This window comes from Chlorocebus sabaeus, chromosome 1, assembly GCF_047675955.1.
Source record: "Chlorocebus sabaeus isolate Y175 chromosome 1, mChlSab1.0.hap1, whole genome shotgun sequence".
Taxonomy (NCBI): Eukaryota; Metazoa; Chordata; class Mammalia; order Primates; family Cercopithecidae; genus Chlorocebus; species Chlorocebus sabaeus.
Genome location: NC_132904.1, coordinates 17,892,887 through 17,916,651, shown reverse-complemented (window position 1 = coordinate 17,916,651; position 23,765 = coordinate 17,892,887). Strand labels below are relative to the sequence as shown.

Sequence of the window (23,765 nt, the reverse complement as noted above, 5' to 3'; positions counted from 1 at the left end):
CTCTGTGGTATGGCCATAAATGTCTCAGCGCCGCCTCACTGATAGGTCTGGTACTTTTTGAACAGGAAGATCAAAATGAATACAAAATGAGAGAAACCAATGTCTGTATTGGGGGTGGGGACACGGTAGTAGAGGAGGAAGCCTGCGATCTTTAGGATCCGCCTCCAGGCTCAGAGGAGGGAGGGTCACAAGTGACAGGCTTGGCCGTGAGAGGGGGCCTCTTCTTACTAACCCCCACTGCGCCATATGAATAAATGGAATGCTGAGGCTTAGGCGCCCCCTTCTCCTGCTGGGATCCAGGTAGGATCCGGTTGCCTTTCTGCGGGGGAGGAGGAAGTGTTGGATTTCAGCGCTAAGGCCTCGGCGGTGCACCTCACGTGCGTGTCTAGTATGCCGTAGTTTTTCCTTTGGCATCTGAAAAAGGCACAACCCGAAAGACCCAGAACCCAGTTTCGGCCCCGAGGTCCTTCGGGACAGGAAGAGAAGAGTCGTGTGGCCGCGGGTAGGCTGTCCGGCGGGGCTGGCCTCGCGGACGCACGGGACTCCATCTCCCAGCGGGCGCCGCGGCGCTGCCACGCCCCCCTCCCCGCGCGCGCCCCCCTGCGCCCCCGCTGCCCAGTATTGGTAGGCTCCACCGCGCGACCGCCGGCTCGGGCTCCGAGCACAGCCAAAGCGAGTGAGGTGTGGGAGCAGGGGGATGGGGAGCCCGTCAGGAAGTCTCAGGGGCCGATTATCTTGGGAAGTGACTTTCAGAGGAATCCACATGTCGTCGAAATGGGCGCTATGACCCCGTCGGGTTAAAGTCTCTCTGAGCAACCCAAACAGAAGGTACTGCTGTGTGTCCTCCCCTTTGCACGCGACGGCGCTGCGTCGGCCTGGCGCGCCCTCCCGTGCCCATGGGCGCTGGACTAGGTGTGTGCGCAGCCGCTGTCTCCGTAGGTCGGCCCCGCCCCGCGGCGCTTGGCTCGGCTCAGCCCCGGCCCCCCGGGCTGAATGGTACGGCCCCGGCTCCGGCCTCCACCTCCGCACCCCGCGCTAGTGGTGCGCGCCCCCCCAGTGCAGACGCGGAACTGGCGCCCGTTTGGAGCGGCGCCTCGCTAGGGAGCGACTGACGCCCGGCTGCCGGGGACGTCGGTCCGGGCCTGGCCAGTCCCCCAGAGCTTGGGAGGTAGGAGAGTCTGGGCCGGTGGGGGTTTTGGGCGAGCGTCTGGGGACTCCAAGTGGGAGACGGGCTCTGAGAGGACACCGTGGCTCTTGGAGGAAGGGGTCTCTGAGGAGGCCCTGGGGGAGTGTGAAAGGGCGTGGGGCGGGGCCGGGGATGGGGGCGCCCCGGGCCGAGGAGGGGGCTCGGGCTACTGGGCTTGGTTCTTGCAGGGCGGGCGGCGCGGGTTCGGGTTCGGGTTCGGGTTCGGGTTCGGGTTCGGGGCGGGGGCGGGGGCGGAGGAGAACTGTCCAGCAGGTGAGGGGGCGGGCAGAGCTGGGCAGCCCTGGGGCCCGAGCCCGCACAGCGCTTAGCGGGTGTGCTTGTGCGTGTGCGTGCGTGCGCCTTATTTTTGGCTGAAATTTGGAGAACCACGTTTGGTTCTCAATAATTTTTTTTTGTTTTTTTAATTTGATGTTTCAAAATTGACTTGCTGGAGAGTGAGAACACTATTTCATCTTTCTGCAGTCACTCTCCTCCCTATCCTCGTGTATCTACCTTCTTCCACCTTTCCCTGCCCTTCCCTCTACCCCAACCCTGCCAGCTGCCAGCCTCCTTGCTCCAGTTCTTCCGCACGCTGGACCAGTCCGTGCTGATGAGCTTGCAAGGTCACTGCCTGGGGAGGTAGAGGAGGGGAGGAGAGCCTCCTGTTGTGCTCACGTCAGCAGAGATGTCATATTGCTCTCTGGTTCCTGTGGTTTTACTGTGAGATCCTGTGCAAAATGAGGGACGAATCCAAAGGGTTGGTTAGCATGGCCATTTCTGCTGAAAAGGCATAGATAACTTAGAAGTTTGTGAATCCTAATTCTACCTCTGGGTGGAGCTGATGGTGATGTCGGACTTCAGCAGATAGATATGCATTTTGAGCTTGATGCTTTTGGAATACATGAAGACAGGAACCAGAGGCTCTATGTTAGTAAATATGGTTGAGGCTAGAGGCAAGAGTCAGAGCCTCGTTGGTTGTGAAGACAGAGTGTGAGTTGTGGGTGATGTTAGAGGGTTTAGTCTTTAGAGGAGTTAAAGATGTTAATCTTTGTGGGGAGGGGACAGAGGAGAGAAGGAGAAGAAAAATCTTAGTTATCTCTGCAGTCTGAATAACTGAAGGCAGTGGCTGCTGATTAGATGTGAATTCTGGCTAAAAATCGTATCCTACCCATAGCTAGAATAATAAGATCTCAGGGTCCTTGTGGCTCTGGAAGGAAATGATTGTGAGTGACTTGAGTTTCATCAGATAGTTCTCAGTGGATAGGGACTGAGATCCCTCCAAGGCTAGAGGGGCCTGATGCCTACTCAGTAGGAGGTGCCTCAGGCCTGATCTTTGAGATTTTGACTGGAGAGGACTCCTGGTTTTCAATGTAAACATAGATTGCAAGGTGTAGCCTAGAGCTCTGGTTCTATAAATTTTGTTTTACTTTGAGATACTTTGGCTTTCGCTGTAGTCCTTTCTACACAGTTCCTTTTTTTTTCGAATCCCATGACAGATTAACTACATAATTCTTTGTTAGAACACATCATGCTTTTTACTCATATCCCATTTCATTTTTCTGTTTCTCTCCCCCTTGCATTCTGCTCAGGAGGAGCTGAGTGCAGCTCTGTTATGGTGCCCCACCTCCTGTAGTTTGCTCATGACTCTGTTGCAATTGGGAGAACCAAAGGGACCGTTTGGGTTTGTTAAGCAGTGGTGATACCCAGAAATGAATATACGGCGTGCTCGGAAACCTGGTGGTGTAGAGATATCAGTATCAAAAGTCAGAATTAGGACGAAGTACAAACTACAGACAGAGGAGGGAGAAGATAACCTAATTCTTAGCAGGTACTGTCAGTGGGAGAAGTGTCTCTAGGTTCAAGGGGAGTGAATTGTTATGGGCCTTGGCCGACTCTGGAGTAGCAGCTGCTAGCACTGTGCGGTCACCAAGCAGGGGAGGGGCTGTGGCTCTGCTATAAATAGTGCTGGGAGCCAGAGTCGCTATGGAGATAAAACTGAATCCTATTACCTGCAGGTCCTCTATTGGGAGCAAGGGAAAGGAGAAAGCAGTATTTTGAGGATTTGAGAGGTATTGCAAATAGGTCTTGTTTATTATTAGGTAGGGGAGAAAAAAGAACTTCTACTCATTACCTAAACCAAATAGGGCCTTAAGCATCCAGGGAGTGTGTATGTCTGTATATATGGGAGTGCCCGCAGCAGCAGGTGAGGGAGTAGAGTGTGTGTGTGTGTATATATATATGATAATAGGTTTCTCTCTGTGTGCATTGAACAAGGTCTTAGGCTGCATGTTGAGCACAGAGGTAGAATCCTGGAACACTAGAAATATGAGGAAAGAACTGCTACTCATAGAAGAAATAGCCCTACTAGAAATAGCTGTGCAGCGGGGTGAAACGTCTTATTTAGAGAAGTACATAGACACTTAAAAGGAAATAAATTACAATTAAGACCACGAAAGCTTTTCCTAATTTTAGAACATAGTTTAGAAATTTCTCTGAGCACCTCTCCCTCTCCCTGTCCTTGCAGAAATCCTAGTATTTCTGCCTCTGATTCATAGCCTCTGTAACGTATAGTAGGACAAGGACTCATCTGTGTGTATTGTATTACTGATTCTGAGCCTAAGATCAAAATAGAGGGGAGATTATGATTCAGCACCAAGGGCAGAGCTAGTAGCAGTGGCCTCTGGGCTCCTTTCTTGCCTGAAGCGCAGAGAAAAGTGGTGCAGAGGAGGCAATTGGGGCATGGACGTTTTCATTTGAGAGCACATGAAGTACAATAGCCAGCTGTTATTGTCTGAGCAGGGTTAACTAGACAGTCTATGTAGTAGTTTCACATCAAGCTGAATGCAGAGTGTTGAAACAGAATAATTACGTTTCCATCTAGACCTAGAAGTGTAGATGAGTGCTAGTTGAGGAGTCTGGTTTGATCCTGATCCACCCTGGAGGGATCCTGAGAGTGACTTCAATTTTTGTTACAATGACTGAGTCCAGATTAGATGGCCTAGGTCTGTTTTTCAGAAACAGAGCCCCAGGTGTTAAGCTGGAAATGAAGTCATTGGTAGGGATAGGTAGGTGAACCATTATTTATCTACTACTTCTTTTTTTTCTTGAGACGGAGTCTCACTCTGTGGCCCAGGCTCGAGTGCAGTGGCGTGATCTCGGCTCACTGCAGCCTCCGCCAAAGCGATTCTCGTGCCTCAGACTCCCGAGTAACTGGGATTACAGACGTATGCCACTACCTCCGGCTATTTTTTTTTGTATTTTTAGTAGAGTTGGGGTTTTGCCATGTTGGCTGACTGGTCTGGAACTCCTGACCTCAGGTGATCCGCCTCAGCCTCCCAGAGTTCTGGGATTACAGGTGTGAGCCACCGTGCCCTGCCTATCTATTTTTTAACATTTTATTCTGTGAGCTCATAAACCTAGACACAAGGCTAGGCAAGTGTCAAGTTCTCCTATCATTAGTATGAAAGTGGAAGACCTTCTGACCTCTGCCCCTGGCCGGGAAGAAGTTGAGAGGGATGAGTCCCTTAGGCACAGCAGTGGATCTTATCAGTACTTTTTTTCCTATTAGACTTCGGTTTTCAGAATTCCTCCCGGGAATGCTGACTCCTTGCTTGGTGCCCTGATGCTTCTCTGAGATGAACTGATGAATTGGAACCATGGTGCAAAAGAAGAAGTTCTGTCCTCGGTTACTTGACTATCTAGTGATCGTAGGGGCCAGGTAACCAAGAAGAGATGGACTTTTGTCTTAACATCTGGGATAGCCATAAAACTTGCAGTTGTTCCCCTCTCCAGTTTCCACGTTGCTTTGCATAGCTCATTTTCCCCTGTTATTTTACCCTGATGGAAGCGTTGAAGCCAATAGGGAAACAGCAAAGTCAGGTGGATTGAAAGCAAAACCCTGCTCTTAACTAACATCTTTGTGATGTTGAGCAAATACACGCTTTATATCTCAGTTTTCTTATTTCGTAAAAAGGAAAAGTACTTTAAAAGCTCCTCCTCTGTGTATGCTTTTTTGGTAATTTATTAGCTAATTCACTCTAAAAGATGTTAATCATCTAAAGGTGCCAGTGATAATTTTATTGTCAAAATCTCTTGTTTCAGAATAGGTGCCTTCATGACAGTGCAGACTTCACTTAGGCTCCCAGCTCCATATGGCAGGCAGCATCCGTATTTTCCAAGGTGTTACAGTCAGGTTACTTTATCCAAAATAGCATCTTGAGCTTTATTCATCGACGGTGGTTAAAATGTGATAGCCCATTCCATCCCTTCAGGCTGCTGAATTTGTCTTTATGTTCTTCAGGCACCCGAGCAGTGACAGCGTGGCCCAGACTCCTGAACTGCTACGACGATACCCCTTAGAGGATCACGCTGAGTTTCCCCTGCCCCCAGACGTTGTGTTCTTCTGCCAGCCCGAGGGCTGCCTGAGCGTGCGGCAGCGGCGCATGAGCCTCCGGGATGATACCTCTTTTGTCTTCACCCTCACTGACAAGGACACTGGAGTCACGCGATACGGCATCTGTGTTAACTTCTACCGCTCCTTCCAGAAGCGAATCCCTAAGGAGAAGGGGGAAGGGGGGGCAGGGTCCCGTGGGAAGGAAGGAACCCGTGCCACCTGTGCCTCAGAAGAGGGTGGCACCGAGAGCTCAGAGAGTGGCTCATCCCGGCAGCCTCCCAGTGCCGACTCTACCCCTGATGTGAACCAGTCTCCTCGGGGCAAACGCCGGGCCAAGGCGGGGAGCCGCTCCCGCAACAGTACTCTCACGTCCCTGTGCGTGCTCAGTCACTACCCTTTTTTCTCTACCTTCCGAGAGTGTCTGTATACCCTCAAGCGCCTGGTGGACTGCTGTAGTGAGCGCCTGCTGGGCAAGAAGCTGGGCATCCCTCGAGGTGTACAAAGGTACGGTTTGCTGCTGCTGCCCAATGGGAGCATTTTAGAGATTCCATGTAATTGGTCTTTGAGGGGCGTAGGAAATTTCCTCTGCAACTCAAGGTCCTTCAGACCTATCCTAGCATATTTAGAGTATTTAGAGTAAATATTTTTTCTTCTGGAGATGGAGTCTCGCTCTGTTCCCCAGGCTGGAGTGCAGTGGTGTGATCTCAGCTCACTGCAACCCCTGCCTCCTAGGTTCAAGTGATCCTTCTGCCTCAGCCTCCCGAATAGCTGGGATTACAGGTGTGTGCCACCACGCCCAGCTAATTTTGGTACTTTTAGTAGACAGGGTTTCACTATGTTGGCCAGGCTGGTCTCAAACTCCTGACCTCAGGTGGTCCATCCACCTTGGCCTCCCGAAGTGCTGGGATTATAAGCGTGAGCACCATGCCCAGCCAAGAGTTCATTTTTTTTTTTTTTTTTTGAAACAGAGTCTCGCTCTGTCGCCCAGACTGGAGTGCAGTGACGGGATCTCAGCTCACTGCAAGCTCCGCTTCCTGGGTTCACGCCATTCTCCTGCCTCAGCCTCCCGAGTAGCTGGGACTACAGGCGCCCGCCACCTCGCCCAGCTAGTTTTTTGTGTTTTTTAGTAGAGACGGGTTTCACCATGCTAGCCAGGATGGTCTCGATCTCCTGACATCGTGATCCGCCCGTCTCGGCCTCTCAAAGTGCTGGGATTACAGGCTTGAGCCACCGCGCCCAACCGAGTTAATCTTTACTAAGCAAAAGACTCTGCAGAGTTAAACCTCCTTCCAAAATTGTGTTTGGAGTAATGCTGTAATTTGATGTTTAACGGTGGTTAGGACAGTAAGTCTTACCCAGTATATATTTTTACATTTGCTCTTGCTGTTGTATATACCCTCGGGTCCTATCTGAGCTCAGAGACTGGGCTTTCCTAATGATGCTCCTTTTCCCGTTGTCATCGTTAGAGCCTCTGTGGTGATACTGGGTTGCAGTGGGGTATCAGCTCCTGATGCTAATGTGTCTGGTTCCTGCTGTCTGCTTCTCAGGGACACCATGTGGCGGATCTTTACTGGATCGCTGCTGGTGGAGGAGAAGTCAAGTGCCCTTCTGCATGACCTTCGAGAGATTGAGGCCTGGATCTATCGATTGCTGCGCTCCCCAGTACCCGTCTCTGGGCAGAAGCGAGTAGACATCGAGGTCCTACCCCAAGAGCTCCAGCCAGCTCTGACCTTTGCTCTTCCAGACCCATCTCGATTCACCCTAGTGGATTTCCCACTGCACCTTCCCTTGGAACTTCTAGGTGTGGACGCCTGTCTCCAGGTGCTAACCTGCATTCTGTTAGAGCATAAGGTGAGAGGCCAGCTTCCTAGACCTTTCTAGGGGAGGAACTCTTAAATATGCCAGTGGCCAGATCATGAGCTCTTGGAGGACAGGGACTACATATTTTTCATCTTTTTGTGCTCAGGAGGTAACATGATGCCTGGTATACAGCAGGTATTCCATAGATGTGGGTTGAATTAAGATACTGGTATCATGTGGGATGTATTCAGAGGGTTTACCATTCATTAGGGCTTATCCTTAATTGTACTGACCTAATTCTTTGGAAATATCAGTAGTGCTGTTTCAGTGAGTGGTCCTGGGATGGGCAGTACAAGAACTAGGAAGGTAAGGGAGTGATTTGCATATCTCAGGTGAGGGAGGATCACCATTGTGCCTGAATTGGGAGGTGGCAGGCATGGTGGGGCAGAGGGCAGTGCGAAAGGCAAAGCTGGAGCTGTAGGCATGGTGAATTGGAAACCAAGTTGTAATGTTGGAAGCTGTTTTCTTGTAAACCTTATTTTATGTTTTGGAGTGATTCTCACTGGATGGCTCATGACAGGTGGTGCTACAGTCTCGAGACTACAATGCACTCTCCATGTCTGTGATGGCATTCGTGGCAATGATCTATCCACTGGAGTATATGTTTCCTGTCATCCCGCTGCTTCCCACCTGCATGGCATCAGCAGAGCAGGTGAGTCGCAAGGCGTCTTCCGGCTTTGTCACCTCTGTCTTCCTGAGGGAGGAGGCCTAATGCTCAAAGAAGTTGTAAGTGAGTGCTGGTCCTCAATCCGTTGTCATAACTTATTTGTCTGCAAAATCTGACTGATTTGAACTGATCTGGTGGCAAAGCTTATGCAATTTGTAGTTTTTATTTATCACAACAAATGTTAATGACTGTAGGCTACTGGCTACACTGCTGCAGGTGTTACGTAATACAGTAATTCCTCCTTATCTGTGGAGGATATGTTCCAAGACCCCCAGTGGATGCCTCAAACCACAGATGGTTCCAAACTCTATAGATACTTTGTTTTTTTCTATATATATATATACCAATGATACAGTTTAATTTATGAATTAGGCACAGTAAGAGGTTAACAATTTCTCTTTGGGCATTTATTTGGTATTTTTTGGAGACAGAGTCTCCGTCTGTCCCCTAGGCTGGAGTGCAATGGCACAGTCTTGGCTCACTGGAGCCTCCGCCTCCCGGGTTCAAGTGATTCCCCTGCTTCAGCCTCCCTAGTAGCTGGGATTACAGGCACAGCCACCATGCCCAGCTAGTTTTTTGTATTTTTAGTAGAGACAAGGTTTCACGTGTTGGCCAGGATGGTCTTAAACTCTTGACCTCAGGTGATCCGCCTGCCTCAGCCTCCCAAAGTGCTGGGATTACAGGCATGAGCCACCGCGCCTGACCTCTTTGGACATTTATTTGGCTTCTCTTTGGCATATCCCAATTGCCAGCGTCAGTACGCTTGTGCTTTGGGGCCATTGTTAAGTAAAATAAAGGTTACTTGAACACAAACACTGAGATTGTGCGACAGTTGACCTGATAACTGAGATGGCTACAGGTGAGTAGTGTATATAGCATGGATGTGCTGGACACAGGGATGATTCATGTCTGGGTGGGACAGAGCGGGACAGGATGAGATTTCATCATGCTTCTCAGAACTATTGTCCTGGACTTCAGATATCATCAAGCTGCAATTTAAAATTTATGAATTGTTTATTTCTGGAATTTTCCTTTTAATGTTTCTGACTGCAGTTTACCTCAGGTAACTGGAATCACAGAAAGTGAAACTGTGGATAAGGAATACTACTGTATACAAAAAAATGTACTATGTAACCTTTCAAAAAATCTGAAAAATTCTGAATTTTCAAATACATCTGGCCTCAAGGGTTTTAGAAGAGGGGTTGTTTCTGCATTTCCTTATCTAAAAGAATCCAGACTTGATAAGTGCTCGTGATAGGTTTTGTCTTTGTTTCTCACCTTCTTTATCGTTTCCACAGCTGCTGTTGGCTCCAACTCCGTACATCATTGGGGTTCCTGCCAGCTTCTTCCTCTACAAACTGGACTTCAAAATGCCTGATGATGTATGGCTAGTGGATCTGGACAGCAACAGGGTGAGGCTCTTCGCTGAGGCATTGTAGAGTCTGGAGGAGGATTGCATTCTAGACCCAGTCCTGGGATATCTGTTTTTCTAGATTCCTTTCAAGAACGTTCTAAGTTGTTGGATAATTTCTATTGTGAGACTTATTGAAAAATTTTTTTAAATGCTCCTTTTACCTTATTGGCCAAATAAGCCCTTGGTTAGGTCTCAGAGAATTTTAGGATTTATTTTTGCCAGAATTAAGTGGTGCCCCCACCATATCCTCCAAGAGCAGTCAGACAGTTGTGATCTGAAGACCATTACATGTGGTATAGATCATCTCTTAATGGTTTCCCTGGAGTATAGTTTCCAGTAAGAAACTGTCTTTCAATGCAGGCTTAATGAATTATTTGACCATTCTGCAATGTGAGTATATTCAAACTTTGGTGGGAAGCCCTTATGTGTGTTCATTGTAAAACTTAAAAAAAAAAAAAAAATAAGCGTAAATGAAATAAGTGAAAAGCAAAACCGTAATCTTTTTATTTAGCGATAATAACCAATAGCATTAAGGTATATTTTCTTTCAGATGCATATGTATATGTGTGTGTACATATCTTATTCTGTAGTTATATAATGTGTGTTCATTTATATAATAATATTGTATGTACATCCTCTTATTTTTATTTATCCTGTGTAAGAGAAATTCCTGAGCAATAAACTGTAAGGTCACGTCTTTTATCATTTCTCTGGTGCAGGTGATTGCCCCCACCAATGCAGAAGTGCTGCCTATTCTGCCAGAACCAGAGTCACTAGAGCTGAAAAAGCATTTAAAGCAGGTACGTGAAGAATGAAGAAAAGAGAGGGGAGTAATAGATGCTGTGGGGTTCCTATAGGAAGACAGCTGTTCTCAGAACCAGTTTCCTATCAAACTTCAAATGGAGTAGTTTTCTTCACCCTGGATGGGCTTAAGAAAAGGGATGTCCCATTTCTGGGTGGCAGAGTGAATCTCAGTGGTTTTGATTCCAACTCATTTTATGCCTTACTATATTCTAATGCTTATTATACTGTATAAAATAGCCCTTCACTCTCTGTTTCTTGTATGTGTGCCACTCTCTATGGTCTCAGAACATTTTCGGGGCCTTTTTTTTTTTTTTTTTTTTTTTTTTAAGACAGAGTCTTGCTCTGTCACCCAGGCTGGAGTGCAGTGGCGCGATCTCAGTGCACTGCAAGCTCCGTCTCCCGGGTTCATGCAGTTCTCCTGCCTCAGCCTCGCCAGCAGCTGGGACTACAGGTGCACGCCACCATGCCCAGCTAATTTTTTTGTATTTTTAGTAGAGATGGGGTTTCACCGTGTTAGCCAGGATGGTCTCAATCTCCTGACCTCATGATCCACCCGCTTCATCTTCCCAAAGTGCTGGGATTACAGGCATGAGCCACCATGCCCTGCCGATTTTCTCAGTCTTGTTAGGTAGAAGTTAGTAGTGTGGACCATCTGGCTGCTTTTATATCATCTTCTAGAGTTGATCCTGAGGTTCCTTTCTTCAAAAATTCCTTTCTTTGGCTGGGCATGTTGCCTCATGCCTGTAATCCCAGCACTTAAGGAGGCCGAGGTGGATGGATCACAAGGTCAGGAGTTTGAGACCAGCCTGGCCAATATGATAAAACTCCATCTCTATTAAAAATACAAAAATTAGCCGGACGTGGTGGCGGACGCCCGTAGTCCGGCTGCTCAGAAGGCTGAGGCAGGAGAATCACTTGAACCCAGGAGGCAGAGGTTGCAGTGAGCCAAGATCGTGCCACTGCACTCCTGCCTGGGCCACAGAGTGAGACTATCTCAAACAAACAAATTCCTTTCTTTGAGTAATTCCTCACATCCATTTTTTATTGATTTATTTTCTTCCTCTGCATGCTGAACACAGTACCTGAAGGTAATACATGACAAAGCTTGATTCCCTTCCCCTGCCTTATGTCTTGTGTAGGAACACCAGTAGACAGCACTGTGTTTATTTTTAGGACTCCCTGCTCTCATTTGAAGGGCCTTTAGAAACCTTTTTCTGTGTTGTCTAAAGTACTTAGTAGTACCTCTAGATGCTATGTTTGGGTTTAAATGGGTCATTTTGTATCATCCCTCTCACCTCAGTTGCTTCATCACTGCTGATATAATGTGATACCTTGTTACTGCAGAGTCTAGTGGGAATTTTTTTTTTTTTTTTTTTTGAGATGGAGTCTGGCTCTGTCGCCCAGGCTGGAGTGCAGTGGCCGGATCTCAGCTCACTGCAAGCTCCGCCTCCCGGGTTTACGCCATTCTCCTGCCTCAGCCTCCTGAGTAGCTGGGACTACAGGCGCCCGCCACCTTGCCCGGCTAGTTTTTTTTGTATTTTTTAGTAGAGACGGGGTTTCACCGTGTTCGCCAGGATGGTCTCGATCTCCTGACCTCGTGATCCGCCCGTCTTGGCCTCCCAAAGTACTGGGATTACAGACGTGAGCCACCGCGCCCCGCCAATAATTATATTTTAAATATTTGAAGGAGCTAAGATCCTTGGTCTCATTGATCCTGTGTTCTAACTCCTGCTATTCAAAGTGTGGTTTATGGACCAGCAACATTAGCATCACTTGGGCTTGTTAAAGTGCAGGATCACTCCAGGCATGTTGAATCGGGATCTGCATTTTGACAACCTCCCCCAGTGATTTCTCTCCTCACTCACATTTGAGAAGCACTGCTGCTCTCGACCAGTGGTCTTCACCCTGCCCCATTGAGCCTCTGAGGGGCCCATTTAGCTTGGGATCCCTGAGCATGTGAGGCTCTGCTTCCTGTGTCCTTCAGAGCAGCTGTGTTTTCAAATTTCCATTCTGTATAGTTTCACATAGATTCCAATTTTAAAAAACATTTAATGACTATAATAATTTTGCAAACAACTGTCCTGGACTTCAGATAAGATCAAGTTGCCTTGAGCTAGGTTGTTTTAAGATGGAGAGCTACATATTTCAGACTGTTTTCTAAAGGCTAGAGTATTGGGATTTTTGTTTCAAAGATGAAAGGTCTGAAATGGGTTGACCATGATTTGCAAATTAGTACTGTTCTTTGTTGCAGAACTTTTTGACCAGAGAATACGAGGTAGAAGACTTTAGGAAGGCTCTTTCCCTGGAGTTGAAATTGGCTAGCTGCCCAGGAACGTGCCTTGTATAAGGAATTTTCTTGTTGTTCCACAGGCCTTGGCCAGCATGAGCCTCAACACCCAGCCCATCCTCAATCTGGAGAAATTTCATGAGGGCCAGGAGATCCCCCTTCTCTTGGGAAGGCCTTCTAATGACCTGCAGTCCACACCCTCCACTGAATTCAACCCACTTATCTATGGCAACGATGTGGATTCTGTGGATGTTGCAACCAGGTAAGACCAAGCCAACTGTGTAATCACAAGTTCTTAAATTGATCTCTTTGCTCTCTAAGTGACCTTAGGGCCAACTATTTCCCTGAACCAGGGTTTCTGTTTTTTTTGAGATGGAGTCTCTCTCTTGTTGGAGTACAATGGCATAATCTCAGCTCACTGCAACTTCCACCTCCCGGGTTCAAGTGATTCTCCTGCCTCAGCTTCCTAAGTGACTGGGATTACAGGCACCTGCCACCACACCTGGCTAATTTTTATATTTCTAGTAGAGACAGTGTTTCACCATGTTGGCCGGGCTGGTCTCCAACTCCTGACCTCAGGTGATCCACCCACCTCGGCCTCCCAAAGTGCTGGGATTACAGTCATGTGCCACCGCACCCAGCCCAGGGTTTCTTTATATATAAAATATGTGCCATATTTGGTTGTGATTTTCCACCTTGGTAAAAGCAAAGTGAAGAAATAGTAAACCACGTGCCCAGGATGAATAGGGGGCTGATGATTCTTTTAAGATATCTCTCCCTGGCCGGGCACGGTGGCTCACACCTGTAATCCCAGCACTTTGGAAGGCTAAGGTTGGCAGATCATGAGGTCACGTGATCAAGACCATCCTGGCTACCACAGTGAAACCCCGTCTCTACTAAAAATACAAAAAAAATTAGCTGGGCATGGTGGCGGGTGCCTGTAGTCCCAGCTACTCGGGAGACTGAGGCAGGAGAATGGTGTGAACCCAAGAGGCGGAGCTTGCATTGAGCCAAGATTGCGCCACTGCACTCCAGCCTGAGCAACAGGGCCAGACTCTGTCTCAAAAAAAAAAAAGGTGTCTCTCCTCTTGGAAGCCTGTTAAGTGATGGCTTTGGGAGGTGTTCTGAGACTTTGGATCATGGGAATCCTTACCCTACAGGGCATGGGTCTCAAATTATCTCATCATCTCCTTCCCCAGGGTCGCCATGGTACGGTTCTTCAACTCTGCCAACGTGCTGCAGGGATTTCAGATGCACACACGTACCCTGCGCCTCTTCCCTCGGCCTGTGGTAGCTTTTCAAGCTGGCTCCTTTCTAGCCTCACGTCCCCGCCAGACTCCTTTTGCCGAGAAATTGGCCAGGACTCAAGCTGTGGAGTACTTTGGGGAATGGATCCTTAACCCCACCAACTATGCCTTTCAGCGAATTCACAACAGTGAGTCCACCTGCCCTCTGCCTCTGTCTTCTTGATGGACTTTGATTTTTCCTTTGCTCATCTTTGACCTGTGCCTTCTGTCCTTGCTCTGCTTTAGATTTTTTCCTGCCCTTCTTTCAGGCATTGCTTGCCTTTTTTTCCTTGCTGCTGACTTTGTATTCTTTTCCCTCATGGGGTAGATATGTTTGATCCAGCCCTGATTGGTGACAAGCCAAAGTGGTATGCTCATCAGCTGCAGCCTATCCACTATCGCGTCTATGACAGCAATTCCCAGCTGGCTGAGGCCCTGAGTGTACCACCAGAGCGGGACTCTGACTCCGAACCTACTGATGATAGGTGAGCATCCTTAGGGCAGCAAAAGGATTTTTAAGGTGAAGAGGCTCTCACTAGCCCTTCGTTAGCACAGAAGAGGCAATCTCATAGGCCTCCCATATCAGTATTTTTTTTTAAATTTTATTTCTTTATTTTTTTTCATGTGTGACAGAGTCTTGCCGCTCTGTCACCTAGGCTGGAGTGCAGTGGTGCCGTCTCAGCTCACTGCAACCTCCGCCTCCCAGGTTCAAGTGATTCTCCTGCCTCCGCCTCCCAAGTAGCTGGGACTACCTGGCTAATTTTTGTATATATACATTTTTTGAGATGGAGTCTCGCTGTGTCTTCCAGGCTAAAGTGCAGTGGCATGATCTTGGCTCACTGCAAGCTCCACCTCTTGGGTTCAAGCGATTCTCTTGCCCCAGCCACCTGAGTAGCTGAGATTACAGGCACATGCTATCACATCGAGCTAATTTTTTGTATTTTTAGTAAAGACAGAGTTTCACCATGTTAGCCAGGCTGGTTTCAAACTCATGCCCTCAAGTGATTCACCTACCTCGGCCTCCCAAAGTGCTAGGATTACAGGCGCAAGCCACTGCGCCCGGCTACTTTTTGTATTTTTAGTAGAGATGGTATTTCACCATGTTGGCCAGGCTGGTCTCAAACTCCAGACCTCAGGTGATCAATCCGCCTTAGCCTCCCAGAGTGCTGGGATTACAGGCGTGAGCCACTGTCCCAGCCCCCATTATCAGTCTTTATGCTTTGGTTGACTGTTTTTCTTGGCTTCCTTATTTGATTTGTTCCCTGGCCTTGCGTTCAGAGTGCTCCCCCTTTTATTTTTCCTAGTGCTGATTGCAGGTGTTCTCCCTGCCCCTTTCTGTTTTGTTTTTTATGCAATTCACTCTGCAGTGGCAGTGATAGTATGGATTATGACGATTCAAGCTCTTCTTACTCCTCCCTTGGTGACTTTGTCAGTGAAATGATGAAATGTGACATTAATGGTGATACTCCCAGTAAGTGTGCTTGGGGAGATTGGCCAGCCCTGGGCAGGGGTTGGGGGTCTAGGGGTGGGGTGGTCTCTACCTGCCTCCCTTGGATTTTGGCAGATGTGGACCCTCTGACGCATGCAGCACTGGGGGATGCCAGCGAGGTGGAGATTGACGAGCTGCAGAATCAGAAGGAAGCAGAAGAGCCTGGCCTAGACAGTGAGAACTCTCAGGAAAACCCCCCACCGCGCTCCAGCTCCAGCACCACTGCCAGCAGCAGCCCCAGCACCATCATCCACGGAGCCAACTCTGTAAGTGAGGAGTGGTGCATGAGTGAGAACCATGGCCTGGGATGTGGGCCTCATCTGTTAGGAAAGCCAGGCTGTAGCTATTCATTTGCTGCTTCTCACACAATTTTCTCATCTTCCTCTTTGTGGGCCCTAGAGCTTAGAGCCTAAGAGACCTAGTTTTGACCCCAAAAGGAGTTCATCAGGCTTTGTTCAGGGTACAACTGTGATCCCCCTTATATAGTTTGTGGGTACAGAGAACAGGTGCCACAGAGATCATTTCCCACACATTCCTTAGGCTAGAAATCTGACAGGCCTGGTCCAGCGCTGCCAAACTGGGATTACAGGAAGGTACCATTGGGCACCAGCTAACCACTTTTAATTTCATGTGGCCTTCAGGAACCTGCTGACTCTACGGAGATGGATGATAAGGCAGCAGTAGGCGTCTCCAAGCCCCTCCCTTCCGTGCCTCCCAGCATTGGCAAGTCGAACGTGGACAGACGTCAGGCAGAAATTGGAGAGGGGTCAGTGCGCCGACGAATCTATGACAATCCATACTTCGAGCCCCAATATGGCTTTCCCCCTGAGGAAGATGAGGATGAGCAGGGGGAAAGTTACACTCCCCGATTCAGCCAACATGTCAGTGGCAATCGGTGAGAGCCTGGGGATCCCTTCTAGATGGGTGACTGAAGGACCTCACCTCAGTGGACCCTGGGCGAGGGTTAATCAGAAAGTCTAAGTCTGAATGCTCTCGTGGTCCTGCCATCCCAGAGGGTGGTGTTTTGATCCAGGGGTTTAGGAATTACAGGAAGGGAGCAGCAGCTGCAGTGTAGCATAAGGCTCATACTCCCAAGGTCAAGTACCCCTGCCTGGGGCTCATAGGTGCCACTGTGCATTCAAGGGCTCAAAAGCTGCTGCGGCCCAACAGCTTGAGACTGGCAAGTGACTCAGATGCAGAGTCAGACTCTCGGGCAAGCTCTCCCAACTCCACCGTCTCCAACACCAGCACCGAGGGCTTCGGGGGCATCATGTCTTTTGCCAGTAAGTGCCTTCAGCTGTCTCTCTCATTCCTGTGTTCCATTTTCTCTACAGCAGAGCCTGACTATCGCAAATGTTGTTTAGAACTTCACATGTAGGGCTAGGTTAGCATTAGCAAGCTCTAATTCATCATTTGGGTGATACTGAATAAGGTGTTTTCAAGTGAGGGCAGTAAAGGACAGGGACAGATTAGTCATTATCATTATGCCTGGTCGTTTCAGTCTATTTCAGGTAAGAGCTGGATGGGTAACTGGAAAACAGGCAGTAAATTCAGAATCACACACTTGTACTTATATTTAGTGGAAATACTCTGGTCAAATTTGATTTGAGTCCATATCTGGTATCTTCTTTGCCTTATAACGGACTCTTCCATGAATGTGCTTTGAAATCGATACGAGATTGAATTTTGTGCTTAGAGAGTATTTCCAGCAGTGTGGGGTGGTATCAGTTAAAGATTGAAGACAGACTATGGACTAGAGAGAGCCAACGTCGAGGATCCCTGTTATCGTGAGTTTCTTCAGCAGCCAGGGAGGGACAGTGCCAGCTTCAGACCAGAAGCCCATTAACTGCCAGCTTTCATGCTGTGCAGCAGTAGATGAGAGACTCGGATATTATCATGTGAGGTGGACAGAGAAAGCTGTTACTGGGTTTTGGCTGCTCCTGGCAATGGCTCCATTGTTTGCCTGGAGTTAGACTTGATCCTTTCTAAGACAGATCAGAGATGATCTGATCCACCAAACTGGGATTGTGTTTGGAAAGGAGGGTGGTGCAGATGCTGATAGTCATTAGTCTAATGCTTTGATTACTTACTCTGCCAAGTCATCACTCTCGCACCCTCCCCTTGATAGGCAGCCTCTATCGGAACCACAGTACCAGCTTCAGTCTTTCAAACCTCACACTGCCCACCAAAGGTGTCCGAGAGAAGGCCACACCCTTCCCCAGTCTGAAAGGTAACTACAGCCTTCCTTTTGCCAAGCCAGGTTTCTCCGGGAGATATTTCGGGCTGTGGGTTCATGTCAGGAGCCCTGCGTCTGGTGAATCCTTTGACCTGGTTGTCATCCCTCATGTTGCTCCTCATGGCTTTCACTGCACATCCTGGGCTCCAATGGTTGTCAAATGGAAACCATCTTCGTAGCTAGAGAGGGCCCTGTTATGTCATTTAGGACAATGGCAGCTGTGGGATTACTGCTGCTTCTCGGGAGGACCCTGTCAGGGTACGTGATTAACATAGGGATCATCAGCTGCCTCCAGTCGTCTGCTGGGTTGCCACTGCATGAACTTAGGACAAACTCCATGCCAAGGAGCTGGCCCACTAGAGAATGGTTATGGAGAGCCTGGCAGCATTTATAGAGCACAGCCTCTCACCTCTCACGCACTCATAAGCCTGTCAACCCAGGGCTTGTGAGCGCGCCAGGTAGTATTTGTTAGTTTCTAGGGGCAGTTAAGACCTTATTTGAAAGCCAGGCGCAGTGGCTTACACCTGTAATCCCAGCACTTGCACTTTGGGAGGCCAAGGCAAGTGGATCACGATGTCAGGAGATAAGACCATCCTGGCTAACATGGGGAAACCCCGTCTCTACTGAAAACAAAAAAAAATTAGCCAGGTGTGGTGGCGGGCGCCTGTAGTCACAGCTACTTGGGAGGCTGAGGCATGGCGTGAGAATGGTGTGAACCCGGGAGGCGGAGCTTGCAGTGAACTGAGATCATGCCCCTGCCCTCCAGCCTGGGCAACAGAGCAAGACTCTATCTTAAAAAATAAAAAGACCTTATTTGAATTTGGCTTGTGCCATCTGACAGTTTCAGGGGCTTTTCTGAATTTGATTTTTTTTTTTTTTTTCTTTCCTGAGACAGAGTGTCACATCCCTGGCTGGATAGAGTGCAGGGTGGTGATCTTGGCTCACTGTAACTGCTGCCATCCAGGCTCAAGTGATTCACATGCTTCAGCCTCCCGTGTAGCTGAAATTACAGGCACACGTCACCTCACCCAGCTAATTTTTGTATTTTTAGTAGAGATGGGGTTTCACCATGTTGGCCAGGCTGGTCTTGAACTCCTAACCTTGAGTGATCTGCCCACCTCGGCTTCCCAAAGTGCCAGGATTACAGGTGTGAGCCACCGCACCTGGCCTGATTTTTTTGTTTTCTCTGGATGGTGTGCCGAAATATTTAACTGTGGTGGGAAGTGCAGTGAGAAGCAACCTCATGTATTCTATTTTTTTTTTTTTTGAGACGGAGTCTTGCTGTGTTGCCCATGCTGGAGTGTAGTGGTGTAATCTCAGCTCATTGCAAGCTCTGCCTCCTGGGTTCACGCCATTCTCCTGCCTCAGCCTCCCGAGTAGCTGGGACTTCAGGCGCCCGCCACCTCGCCCAGCTAATTTTATGTATTTTTAGTAAAGACAAGGTTTCACTGTGTTAGCCAGGATGGTCTAGATCTCCTGACCTCGCGATCTACCCGCCTCGGCCTCCCAAAGTGCTGGGATTACAGGCGTGAGCCACCGCGCCCGGCCAACCTCATGTATTCTTTAACTGACCTCTCATTCCTATTGGTAAAAAATGTCAGGTTACTTGGGTGCAGTAGCTCACACCTGTCATCCTAGCTACTTGGTAGGCTGAGGCAGGAGGTTCACTTGAGCCCAGGAGTTTGAGGTACAGTGAGCTATAATTAGTCCAGTGTACTCCAGCCTGGACGACAGAGTGAAACCCTGTCTCTAAAAGAAACCAACAGAAACAAGCAAATAACATTGTCAGGAGTCTAAGGCATGTTCTTAGGTGGTGATGGGAACATTGGATAAATGGGCAAAGGGACATCAGAGCTGGTAGTGTAAGGAGCGAACTAGCACTGCCAGGGAATCCGCATGTGGCCGGGTAGGCTAGGGATGGAAGGGTGTCAGTGTCACTGGCCTTCATGTGGTACATTTGAAGAGGAGAGCAATTGAAACTCTTTCATTGCATGCTGATGCATTGTCGCATTTGCTGCACTTACCCTCTCACCCACCTCCCATCCTCATACCCTGACCCCCACTCCCAACAACAGCATCTGCAAGATGGGTCGCTTCCCTGCACATGCCCTCAGGCCCCTGACCCCCTGTGCTGGATGTTTTCTGAAAACCAGCGGTCCCTCTTTCATGCATGTGTGTGTGCAGTACCTGAAGCCTCCCTGTGTCATTTACCCGCCCCTGGCTTTGAGAGGCCACGTCTTAAGGATGGTCTTTTCTTAGAGCCTTGGTTGTCTCCTGGTCACTTGGCTTCCAGCTCTGAGGTGCCTGAGAACCAAGGTTATATGCATTCCTCAAGCTTTGGGAGAATGCTCAGATTATCTGGCTTACTGCTCCTCGGAGGGGTAGAGGGGTTGCGGTATTGTGGTGCACCTACTAATTGTGTATTTTGTGTCCCAGTATTTGGGCTAAATACTCTAATGGAGATTGTTACTGAAGCCGGCCCCGGGAGTGGTGAAGGTGGGTCTTGCCTGTGAGCTGTGCATGATCTTTTTTTTTTTTCTCTAGCATCTTCTGTGCCTGCCCGAGGGCCATCCTTCTCATGGAGCTAGCAGCATCACATGAGTGACCTGCTTGCCCCGTCCCCCGTGACGCCCATGCTTGCCCATGGGGCGTGCTGCTGGTGCATGTGGAGTGGCCTGAGTCTCCATCCCCACCTCCTCCACATTGCCATGGCTGGTTTCTACCTACGTATGATGCCTTGGTGCTACCCTCACCCAGCCCTTCTGAGGAACGGGCTTCCTGGAACATGGCTACTCAGGGCTGTGCTGGCATGAGCTCCTGCACTATAATAGTGATGTCTCTCATTCCTGCCTCCCCTGCCACAGGAAACAGGAGGGCGTTAGTGGATCAGAAGTCATCTGTCATTAAACACAGCCCAACAGTGAAAAGAGAACCTCCATCACCCCAGGGTCGATCCAGCAATTCTAGGTAATAAATGGTAGAGCTGTTTTAAAAGTTCTCAGTTAGAGGTGGGGTGGTTCCTCTGCAGAACTTTAGGGATAGAGTGGGAGAGAAGCTCTCAATGGGGTAGATGTAATCAATTTCTTGCCAGCACTTCTCATTCTGGCTTGATCTCCATGCAACTGAAAGCTTACAGTGTTGAGTGGGGTGAATCAGCAGTGGTGGGTATTTGGGCAAATCAGGTTCTCCGGAGACTTGGGGGATGTGGTGGACTTGGACATTCAGAGATGTGGCTTTGTGTTTTACCCCTGGAGGCAGCCATCTAGTCTGGGTGAAAGGTGGGGGGTGCTCTGCAAGGGAGCTGGTGACCACAGAAGCGGTGTGTGGACCCTGTAGTGAGAACCAGCAGTTCCTGAAGGAGGTGGTACACAACGTGCTGGACGGCCAGGGAGTTGGCTGGCTCAACATGAAAAAGGTGCGCCGGCTCCTGGAGAGCGAGCAACTGCGAGTCTTTGTCCTGAGCAAGCTGAACCGCACGGTGCAGTCAGAGGACGATGCCCGGCAGGACATTATCCCGGATGTGGTCAGTGTTGGGGGTAGGGAGTCGGAGTAACTGGGGAGAGGGATGTGAATACCAAAGGCAATTTGCCAACGCTAGCCCCTGGGTTATTGTTGCAGGAGGTCAGTCGGAAGGTGTACAAGGGAATGTTAGACCTCCTCAAGTGTACAATCCTCAGCCTGGAGCAGTCCTATGCCCATGCGGGTCTGGGTGGCATGGCCAGCATCTTTGGGCTTCTGGAGATCGCTCAGACCCACTACTATAGTAAAGGTAGGGATTGTACCTGCTGGGCACCATGCCATCCCCAACTCTCCCACTTGTCTCCCAAAGAGAAAATATATTTGTCCCCAGGACAGATTTCCCAGTGCCATGCTGCTTCCCATCAGGCTTTGGGGTTTTATTTTCTATGCATGTTGATACGTAGTGAGTGTTTTTTGTTACGAAAAATAAGACATCAGCTCATCTTTCCCTGAACTCCTTCATTCCACACCCTTCTGTATCCTGGCTCCTCCCACCTCATGTCTGCGCCTTGATTCCTACTCTACTTCTCTCGACCTCTTGATTTTTTTCTCTCAGAACCAGACAAGCGGAAGAGAAGTCCAACAGAAAGTGTAAATACCCCAGTTGGCAAGGATCCTGGCCTAGCTGGGCGGGGGGACCCAAAGGCTATGGCACAGCTGAGAGTTCCCCAGGTGGGACCTCGGGCACCAAGTGCCACAGGAAAGGGTCCTAAGGAACTGGACACCAGAAGTTTAAAGGAAGAAAATTTTATAGCATCTATTGGTACGTATCAGTGTGTTTGGTGCGGTAGAGGGGTCCTGGCTTCTTAAATATCCCTTTCTCCTCAATTCATCCAGAATCCTGCCTTTCTCTGCCCCATGCTTTGCTTCCTAGAGAGAGAAGGAGACTTGTGTCCATTTCTAGTGGTGTTTCTTTGTACTTCTCTAGTCTTTATATTTCATCCGCAGCCACTCCTCACCCTGTATCTTAGAGGAAGAATGGAGGTTTTGTTTAGAGGGCCCAGTAAGGCTTACTGCAGGTGGTGTGAGCTGTACTCCTGGCCGCTCTTTTTATTTACATCTGCATTTCTTCACATAGTGGAGAGAATTCCTGGAAGTGCTCAGGAAGTTTATAGATACATCTTTGGGCTATACAAACGACATTTGTGTCTCTGAAGCCAGTGTCCTCCCATCCAGCCATTACACTGCTCTGGAATGTGCTCCTCTGGGCCATGTCTGGCAACCCCATTTCCCTGGGTTCTGGATCTTTGAGGTATAGGTTTCCAAGTCAGTTCTTTAAATGCTTCCTCATGGACTTGATTAAAATCTTGTTTACATTTGGTGTTTCTCTATTCCCACAAAGGCGGTGCCTTAGTGAGCTTTCTGGGCATCACCTCTGTTTGGCTCACTCCCTGCTTGACCTTGAGTCATTGAGGTTGGATCTTTCTTTTTCTGGTTCTAGGTCCCTAGGCACTCTGCTTCCAGCTGATGTTTCATTGCCATGGCCATTAGCAGTTGCCATATGCTCCCATAAATGGTGATGTGAAACAGATTCCTTTTTAGGGGAGCTACACTTCCCTAGCCAGCAGAATATTATTCTAGTAGCAGTCAACTCCTGGCTTTCTCCTGCCTCATATGATGTTCTAGAAAAAATACTGACCTGCTAGTATGGAGGTCTGGAGTTTTAGTCCCATATCAGCCTCCAGCTAGGAATGCAACTTTGGGCAAATAACTTCCCCTCTCAGGGTCTCTGTCTCTTCATCTGGGAAATGAGGAAATCATACGGAAATAAGGAAACCATACTAAGTACACTCTGAAGTTCCTTCCAGGAAAAGAATTGCTGTGGTTGCCATTCTGTTTTCCTCTATGAAGATGTTGGTCTTGACCATTTTATGTTTTCTGTCACCTCAGCTGGAAGCATTTTTCCAGATTGCTGGTTGGTAGTGCAGGCACTGGCTCTAGGGGTGAGTTGGTTTCTTGAGGAGCAATGAGGTGGGGTGCTAACTGCCTGCAGTTTCTTGAGGAGCAATGAGGAGGGGTGCTAACTGCCTGCATGAATTGGCCTCTGTCCAGTTCAGTGAATCAAACAGATTGGTGTTCATGCTCCTGAAACTCTGGCCGCTTGAGGTGTTCGTCTGTCTCATCTAGAATCTGTAAAAATTGTCCTTCCCCAGCTCATTTGGCAGAGAGAGTGTGGCATGGTGGGAGTTTAAATGGATCCTAAGTTACATGATCTTGATCAAGTGCTCCAGCCTCTTTAGGACCAGTTTCCTCATGCAAAAATGAAGGAGCTTTGTTAAGGGCCCTTCCAGCTCTAACATTCTGCAGGGTTTTTACTGCCACATTGGGATTGGCATTAGAAATTTGGAATCTGTTCATGAGTTTGGGTGGAGGGGTTAGATGTCTTGTTTTCTGCCCCTTCTCCCCATGAAGATATCTTTGTATCTCTTGGTTGGTAATCTAGTGCCTGAGACTGAATTGACTTGGGTGGGTGGGTTTCCATTTCATCTGTCTGACCAGCCTCTGACTCTCTGTCTTTCTCTCCTGCTTGCATTGCATCTGGGGTAGAATTGTGGAACAAGCACCAGGAAGTGAAAAAGCAAAAAGCTTTGGAAAAACAGAGTAAGGAACAAATGCCCTTTCCT

The 23,765-nt window shown here is 48.7% G+C and overlaps 1 protein-coding gene across 50 annotated transcripts in view; it reads left to right on the top strand.

Moving 5' to 3' along the window:
- The first annotated feature begins 620 nt into the window (after nt 1–620).
- The window catches only part of MADD (MAP kinase activating death domain), a 56,423-nt gene continuing 33,278 nt past the window's right edge, over nt 621–23,765 (top strand). For 4 of the 50 annotated variants that reach the window (XM_037999358.2, XM_073016491.1, XM_073016539.1 and 1 more), the window contains exons 1-21: nt 854–1,168; nt 4,755–4,904; nt 5,487–6,083; nt 7,127–7,430; nt 7,960–8,091; nt 9,405–9,518; nt 10,240–10,320; nt 12,695–12,873; nt 13,811–14,046; nt 14,226–14,382; nt 15,265–15,368; nt 15,462–15,652; nt 16,028–16,281; nt 16,530–16,669; nt 17,515–17,616; nt 20,059–20,118; nt 20,487–20,589; nt 20,959–21,145; nt 21,241–21,391; nt 21,698–21,904; nt 23,689–23,742. In XM_037999358.2, the coding sequence (XP_037855286.2) occupies nt 4,843–4,904; nt 5,487–6,083; nt 7,127–7,430; nt 7,960–8,091; nt 9,405–9,518; nt 10,240–10,320; nt 12,695–12,873; nt 13,811–14,046; nt 14,226–14,382; nt 15,265–15,368; nt 15,462–15,652; nt 16,028–16,281; nt 16,530–16,669; nt 17,515–17,616; nt 20,059–20,118; nt 20,487–20,589; nt 20,959–21,145; nt 21,241–21,391; nt 21,698–21,904; nt 23,689–23,742 (3,415 nt within the window). In that variant the 5' untranslated portion in view covers nt 854–1,168; nt 4,755–4,842. Of the gene's footprint in view, nt 829–852; nt 1,169–4,754; nt 4,905–5,486; nt 6,084–7,126; nt 7,431–7,959; nt 8,092–9,404; nt 9,519–10,239; nt 10,321–12,694; nt 12,874–13,810; nt 14,047–14,225; nt 14,383–15,264; nt 15,369–15,461; nt 15,653–16,027; nt 16,282–16,529; nt 16,670–17,514; nt 17,617–20,058; nt 20,119–20,486; nt 20,590–20,958; nt 21,146–21,240; nt 21,392–21,697; nt 21,905–23,688; nt 23,743–23,765 lie in introns of those variants that run through there. The other 46 variants (XM_073016508.1, XM_073016502.1, XM_073016570.1 and 43 more) reach the window with 20 other exon arrangements.